The 7,719-nt window shown below is 42.0% G+C and overlaps 1 protein-coding gene across 5 annotated transcripts; it reads left to right on the top strand.

Annotated features, from left to right (window-relative positions):
* Positions 1-276: 276 nt before the first annotated feature.
* LOC120678721 (BURP domain-containing protein 9-like) lies at positions 277-7,719 on the top strand. 5 transcript variants are annotated; one of them, XM_039960040.1, is made up of 5 exons: positions 277-436; positions 711-855; positions 1,759-1,800; positions 2,254-3,063; positions 6,698-7,719. In XM_039960040.1, the coding sequence occupies exons 1-5, from the start codon at positions 380-382 to the stop codon at positions 7,453-7,455; spliced, it is 1,812 nt and encodes a 603-aa protein (XP_039815974.1). In that variant the 5' UTR covers positions 277-379; the 3' UTR covers positions 7,456-7,719. The 5 variants fall into 5 exon arrangements, with proteins under 5 accessions (XP_039815974.1, XP_039815971.1, XP_039815972.1 ...); XM_039960037.1 differs by having other exon boundaries at positions 1,912-3,063; XM_039960038.1 differs by having other exon boundaries at positions 1,759-1,893; positions 2,008-3,063.

Below are 7,719 nucleotides of genomic sequence, written 5' to 3'. Positions count from 1 at the left end.
CGTTGTACCGTTGTGAACCGACACTAATGTCATATCAGTTCCGGTCTAGAATCGGCGATGATATGGTATTACTGGTGACCCCCTTGTGGTGTAGTGACTCAACAAAAACAAAATCCCAACATGGCAGTATGGCACCACATTTAGGCTCTGCAGTTCGCTTGAGCTTATCAGCTAGAGTCAGCCCTATTTTTCTGCCATGGAACATTATTTTTCTCTTGTAATAAATCAGCCGCAGCTGCAATCAGTCCTAACAGAGCCTTAATGTTGGGTACAGTCGTGATCTATAAATAGCCTCCAGGACATCACATGTAACCACACCGACTCACTTCTAGGTCGACAACACAAACATTTGATAGCAGTACTTTGAAGCTGGTGTCGAATGAAACGCCAAGCAATGGGAGCCCTCCTCCAACTACTAATCATCCCGTTCCTTCTCGTGAGTCCGAATATTCATCATACCTATATATGCAAATCAACAAGATTCTGTTTGGCTCGAAACTAGCTAGTGCGTGTATATGCTCATATACATCTATACGCTTCATCAGTACTCTGACGTACACATACAGTATGCACTGACACATTATCATTGCGATTATGAAGAGTTTATAGGACCCTACTACTCATGCCTGGCCATGCATGCAAGGTTCTATGGAGCGAGCTAGCTAGGATATGTATATTTCTTAGCAGTGTATGATAAGATTCATGTCCAGGTTGCGGTGGATGGAGCAGATTCCCTTGCAAAGTTATCAGATGAAGCAATCGCGAACCCAGCGGAGGTGAAGGCGTACTGGGGAGCAACACTTCCCAACACTCCCATGCCCCAGGCAATACTTGACATGTTGGCACTCCAAGAAGGTATATGAATATGCCACTCCTTCTTCCCCTTTCTTTTTTAAAGAAGATGATGGAATACAAAAACACAAGGCCTTTACTTCACGCAGCAGCTGGTGTCTCAACTCAATGAGAACATTCACTCGAAGCCAAACAAATAAAATTGAAAAAAATAATCTTTGTCTTGCTGGCTGTTACTAAATGAAACTAAACCTCCGACCATGCAAGTTAATAAAAAGAAAACGAGAGATTTTCTATATAGTTGTCACTATTTTAAACGATTCAAATACAGGTTTTGGAAAATGGAAACTGAAAAGGAGATGTGAAATGGAAAAAGAGATGCTGTAGAGAGTTCTTATAATTACAGAATCCCTTTATTATCTCCTTTCCGGATTTTTTTCCCCTCAAGTTATCTTCAGTATGGATGTGGCCTGATAGCGGCAAGATTGGAATTTTTATCAGTTCCGACATTACCATGTGGCCAAAGAATTAAAAAGAGTAATCCTAACATATATATATATATACATATATATACACTTATTATAATATTATTATCACAATCGGATTTAAAACATGTGGCAATTAAGAGAAGAGACTTCTGCGCTGTGCCGCGAGCGCGGAGGGGGAAAGAGGGGGAGGGCAGTGCCATGGCGGCTTTTATGTCATCACTGGAAATATGAATATACAGCATGCATAAATAATTGAAAAAATCAAAACGAGGTGTACATGATGGAAATCAAAAGTTTTCCTAGAAAAGTAAGGTTTTGTACGAATAGCTTCTAGATGTTATGAATTAACAGTAACTTTTACATTGAATTAACCCTTGTTTATAGCTAGCTTATAGAATGAAAGAAAATTAATAGTATGTTTTATCCAATGTACTCAAATATATTTCTATAACATTTTTTGGTTTGTGTGTTCACTTAGATGGCAAAAGTGAGAAGGAACAGGGCCCAAAAGTTGATGGAGATGGATCTAAGTTGGGGAAATTCTTTTTTTATAACCATAACCAACAAGTTGATGGAGACTCGAAGATGGGTAGGTTCCCTTTATACAACCAAGGTGCACAAGTCGATGGAGATGGATCAAAGTTGGGGAAATTCTTTTTTTATAACCATGACCAACAAGTTGATGGAGATGACTCGAAGATGGGTAGATTTCTTTTATACAATCAAGGTGCACAAGTTGATGGAGATGGATCAAAGTTAGGGAAATTCTTTTTTTATAACCATGACCAACAAGTTGATGGAGATGACTCGAAGATGGGTAGATTTCTTTTATACAATCAAGGTGCACAAGTTGATGGAGATGGATCAAAGTTGGGGAAATTCTTTTTTTATAACCATGACCAACAAGTTGATGGAGATGACTCGAAGATGGGTAGATTTCTTTTATACAATCAAGGTGCGCAAGTTGATGGAGATGGATCAAAGTTGGGGAAATTCTTTTTTTATAACCATGACCAACAAGTTGATGGAGATGACTCGAAGATGGGTAGGTTCCCTTTATACAACCAAGGTGCACAAGGTGATAAAGATGGATCAAAGTTGGGGAAATTCTTTTTTTATAACCATGACCAACAAGTTGATGGAGATGACTCGAAGATGGGTAAGTTCCCTTTTTACAATCAAGGTGCACAAGTTGATGGAGATGGATCAAAGTTGGGGAAATTCTTTTTTTATAACCATGACCAACAAGTTGATGGAGATGACTCGAAGATGGGTAGATTTCTTTTATACAATCAAGGTGCACAAGTTGATGGAGATGGATCAAAGTTGGGGAAATTCTTTTTTTATAACCATGACCAACAAGTTGATGGAGATGACTCGAAGATGGGTAGGTTCCCTTTATACAACCAAGGTGCACAAGTTGATGGAGATAGATCAAAGTTGGGGAAATTCTTTTTTTATAACCATGACCAACAAGTTGATGGAGATGACTCGAAGATGGGTAGATTTCTTTTATACAATCAAGGTGCACAAGTTGATGGAGATGGATCAAAGTTGGGGAAATTCTTTTTTTATAACCATGACCAACAAGTTGATGGAGATGACTCGAAGATGGGTAGGTTCCCTTTATACAACCAAGGTGCACAAGTTGATGAAGATGGATCAAAGTTGGAGAAATTCTTTTTTTATAACCATGACCAACAAGTTGATAGAGATGACTCGAAGATGACTCATGTTCATGGGCACAACGGTGCACACAAGATAGATGGTTCACAAAAAGAAGGTAAACTCCATATATGTATATTTTTCTATGCTAGTAATACGAGGTACAAGAACATTTTTTCTTATGACCATAATGTGAAAGGTGATAAGAAACATGTGGCAAAGTTATGTTTACAAAAACATATGGATCATGTATTTCTTTTATAACCATATATTCTAATCACTTTCTTGTCACGGTAATATCTGTTTTAATCCAAGCACTTGACACTACTACAAAAATTATTTTCACTGCCGGCCCTAAACCTATTTTCACCGCCGGTTTAGGCGCCGGCGGTGAAAATGGGTAAATGGTACCCATTTTCACTGCCGACTTCTGAACCGGTAGTGAAACCGACCGGCGGTGAAAATCTGGTTACCACCGCCGGCCTGTGCTACAGGCCAGCGGTGAAAATAGGTTATCACCACCAGTTCATAACATGGGCCGGCGATGATAATTACTTCTCGCTGCCCAGCACCATTATCAAAATTAAATCGTATTTCAATAATTTCATACAATTCACATGGGCATAGATTGCTGCAAATCATTCTCATAATAAGTACGACAAATCTCACGTAGTAAACACATAGTAATATAATTCACTCTCACAAAGTGTCACATGTTCATACACCGTTTAGAAACCAAGAGTCCATATACTGATTACAAACCACAATTCCTTACATCAGACATTTCTCGCATACACTCATACCTAGCCAGTGATACTGCCAAAGGAGCACTCCTCCCAGAAAAGATATCCGGCAAACAAGCAAACTACAGGACATGCCATGATATGTAAATAAAAAAAAAGTTCAAATGGTGATGAACTGAACTAGTGGGCACAGTCCACATCACAAGGTGGGCGAGTCAGCACCATGTGTCAAGGTCTAAATAACTAGAGTTATAAAAGGCAGTCGCATTCTTGAAACCATGTAGCAGACCCATCCAGTGGAGTTTGTTATGGCAAAAAGAGGTTGTAGTATGATTTTGATAATTAAATATTAAAATATTGGCAAGGAAAAAAATGCAATGTGTAAATGATAGGTAACATAGTCTTCAGTTATTTAGAAATATATGTATGACAGAGCACACCAAAGAGAACTTATTACATTGGATATGGTATAGCTGACCTAGATTTTTATGGAGCATCCCAGAAGCACTGCTTTACATCAGCAATCACATAGAAATATATTCACCTGAGGTGTGAATAATCTAGCATGGATAGAGCTACCATAATCTAGCATGCAGGACAAATCAAAATATAAAACAAATCGCAATCTTTAACCAGGTCAACTAACAAAACCATTATTAAATCGAGAGATGACACACATGGATACTGTGAATTGAGTTGGTGCCAGATGTAACAGTGACCAAAACCACATGATGCCTTGCAAATTGTTTAATAAAGCTACCATAAGCTAGCATGCAGGACTAGGGATGAAAACGGTTGGGATTGGTCGGGAAAATACCCTAACCATTTTTGTTTTCACATTTTTATTCGGAAACGGAAACGAAAACGGGAAAGCTCGGTCGGGAAAACGAAATCGGTTATGCGGGATATCGGAAACGGTACAATTTGATCGGAATCATGTCGATAACGGTCGGAAATCGGTACTCAAAAGCGGGAATAATGAATTATGTAACCCCTTCGAATGTTAGACTCGACACAATGGTTACAACCATACATAATATAAAGGAAAATAGTACCATAGTCCAAAGTAAATAAATTAACACCACAATAGAGTTCACATAGCAAGGGCATTAGTGCTCACAGGTTAGGGCATAAGAATATGATACAACAATTAAAGAAAAGAATATGATATACATCAGACATGGTTCAAATTATTGTCATGCATATCGGCACTAGAGGAATCGATATAACTACGAATGTTACCTTTTATACATATTAAATTATCATAACATATATTTCCTTTGTTATAGCAGTATAATACTTATGCATAGACCCTGAACCATACCACTTGCTCCAGCTATTTGGCCCATAGCTGTTGAGTACTACCTAGTGTGGCTAGCAGGCCGTGGCCACTGGCCCAACTGCATGCAGGAGTGGGCAGCCGGGGCAGCAAGGCTGGCAGTGCAGCGCACGGCGCTAGCAGCAGAAGCGCACCACGATTAGTCCCGCCTTGGCCAGGGAGCAATACAGGACGCGCTTGTGAGCTAATAAATTAGACTGAGGGCCAGCGACATTACTGAACCTATGAGTAAACAGGAAGAAACGGGAAGAATCCGGGAATTCCCGAGTAAAAAACGGGAACCGAAAATTCGGTCGGGAAAAGGCTTCACCTGATTTTGTTTCCATATTTCCTAGATTTTTCCTGAATTTCGAATTTTCTTGTAAAACGGTATTTGATCAGTATATGCGGTATATGGTGTCGGTCAGTACGGGATTTTTCTGTTCCTGCTTTCATCCCCATGTAGGACAGCAATCAGAGCATGTGTATTGCCATAATATTGTCACCATGTAGTGTTTTTAGATAAAGTGTCACCATATAGCTGGCATTTTACTCTACCAAGCTTTTGTAACCCATTGTCAGAAGTGTCACCGAGTTTAATTTCACTGCTGTCATAGCGCAATGGGGTACACAGGCAACAGATCGAAGCAAATAGTAACAGAGCTGCAATGTCGAAATTTTCGACAACAGGGCAGGGGGCAGGGGCTACCTTGGGATGGCGCCGAGTTGGGAAGGGGGCCAACAGCGGTCAGGGAACGACGACGAGAAGGGGGCCGGCGACGGTTGGGTTCGGAGGAGGAGAAGGGGGCCGGGGCCGTGAAGGCCTGCTGGACGAGCGGCCGGTGGCCTGGGTGCTGCCGAAACCTCCGGTGGGACGCCGCGGAGCTTGGGCGAGCTGGCGAAGGTCGTGGCGGCATGGAGGATGGGTCGGGACGGAGGACGGGGTTGGGTTCGGGACAGACGGGGCTGGCGGAGGTCGAGGCAGCGCACGGGAGGTGAGGTAGTCGGGGGCGGAGGTGGACGGGTTTTTTTATGAGGTGGTTGGTCGGGCTGAGCAGGCTGGGGAGGTTTTCTCGTTCAGTGGGCTGTGGCCCATCACCACCGGCCCATAAATGGATGCGGCGGTGAAAGTCATTTTCACCATCGGCTCGTGCCTAGAGCCGGCAGCGAAAATGGTATTTATTTTGACCGCCAGTCCTAGCCAGGAACCGGCGATTAAAATTACCCCACTGCGCTCAACTGCTCTAAGATCGGCGGTGAAATATTTTGATCGCCGGTTCTTTAAGAACCGGTGGTGAAAATAGCGATGGTGAAAATAGTTTATGTAGTAGTGTGAGGTTAAATTACAATTTTATTTTTAGAAACTGTATGCCTATTTTCTATCCAACCATTTTAGTTTCTATAAGTAACATTTCCTCCAAAAATACATTTTAAATCCATACTGGAAGGTAGTTGTGTTTATGGGATGCATATACGATTGAATAGATAGGGCATCGATTTATGGAAGAATTAAGGCATCGATGAACTTAGACTATAAGCCTTTTGGTAATTACTGCATGCATGGAAAACATAGCTTTGTTTGTATTTTTGCACAACAAATAAATTGATACTTTGTAGCAAGATATTCAGTTAAGAATATTACTTTATGCATAATAATGATGATTATCTTGTACACTATATATATTTTATAGGTGTGGAACACAAGCACATTCATAGTCATGGACACAATCATGTTCGTCTCCCTAAAGCTGCAGAAGATTTGTTCTTCTTCGAGAACAGTTTGGCAACAGGATCTACGCGTTCCACGCTCATTCCCTCGACAAGAATAAATCCCCCATTTCTGCGCCACGAGGCCTTGAAACACATCCCATTCTCTCCCAGGAATATAACTAGCATCATCGACATGTTTGCACCTGCCTCCCTCACCATGATCGATGACATATCATTCGCCCTACACCAATGTGAGAACCCAGAGCAAGCAACCACTGGCGAGAAGTCCGGATGTGCCGCATCAATCGAGTCATACCTTGAGTTCATTGTATCGACACTTGGTACGAGTCAGGTACGGGCCTTCTCTGCTGATGTTCCAAAGGAAGGCATAGTGTCCCAGAGGTACACAACAGCATCCGTCAGATTGCTGACTCATTCACAGAGTGTCCTAGTATGCCATGATATGCCATACCCATACAAGGTATTGTACTGCCACATGTCCTTTCCAACTAGGGCATACCAGGTGAAACTCATAAGCGAAGCACATGGATCATCCATGGATGCGCTGGCGGTGTGCCACCTCAACACGTCGTCCTGGAATCCTGAGCATGCTTTCTTCAAGCTCATGCATGTGAAACCAGGACAGACAACGGCGTGCCACTACCTCAACAGAGGCAGCATGGTTTGGGTGGCTACCGCTAAACTGGGAGACAAGCAAGCAGCAGCCGCAACCCAGTAAATCGATGTCATCTATGCGCGTCGTCATCTTTGGTTTCCAGAACTCCAGTGTGTGCATTGTGTGTTCCAGACAGTGTGACTGTGCCGTGCACTTGAGACTGTAACAATAAGAGACGTGCGAGTACTACTGGATCCTCGCTCCTCTATGGCTGATGCCATAATAATAAAGCAAGTGGGTGGCACCTGTGGTGTGCTGTACGTGTGCATCAAAGTATGTTTGAATTATGAATGATCGCATGTTCTGAGCTGAACTGCACTTTTCCTA

The sequence above is a fragment of the Panicum virgatum genome, chromosome 6N, assembly GCF_016808335.1.
Source record: "Panicum virgatum strain AP13 chromosome 6N, P.virgatum_v5, whole genome shotgun sequence".
NCBI lineage: Eukaryota > Viridiplantae > Streptophyta > Magnoliopsida > Poales > Poaceae > Panicum > Panicum virgatum.
Note: the sequence above shows the minus strand (reverse complement) of the source record. Positions and strands in the feature narration are given on the sequence as shown.

What these genes read in the sequence shown, in the direction of transcription:
- LOC120678721 (XM_039960036.1), top strand. Translation starts at nt 380, where the DNA reads ATGAAACGCCAAGCAATGGGAGCCCTCCTCCAACTACTAATCATCCCG. An exon ending in TAATCATCCCGTTCCTTCTC is followed by an intron (nt 437 to 710) that starts GTGAGTCCGAAT and finishes ATTCATGTCCAG; the next exon opens with GTTGCGGTGGATGGAGCAGA. An exon ending in AGATGGTTCACAAAAAGAAG is followed by an intron (nt 3,064 to 6,697) that starts GTAAACTCCATA and finishes TATATTTTATAG; the next exon opens with GTGTGGAACACAAGCACATT.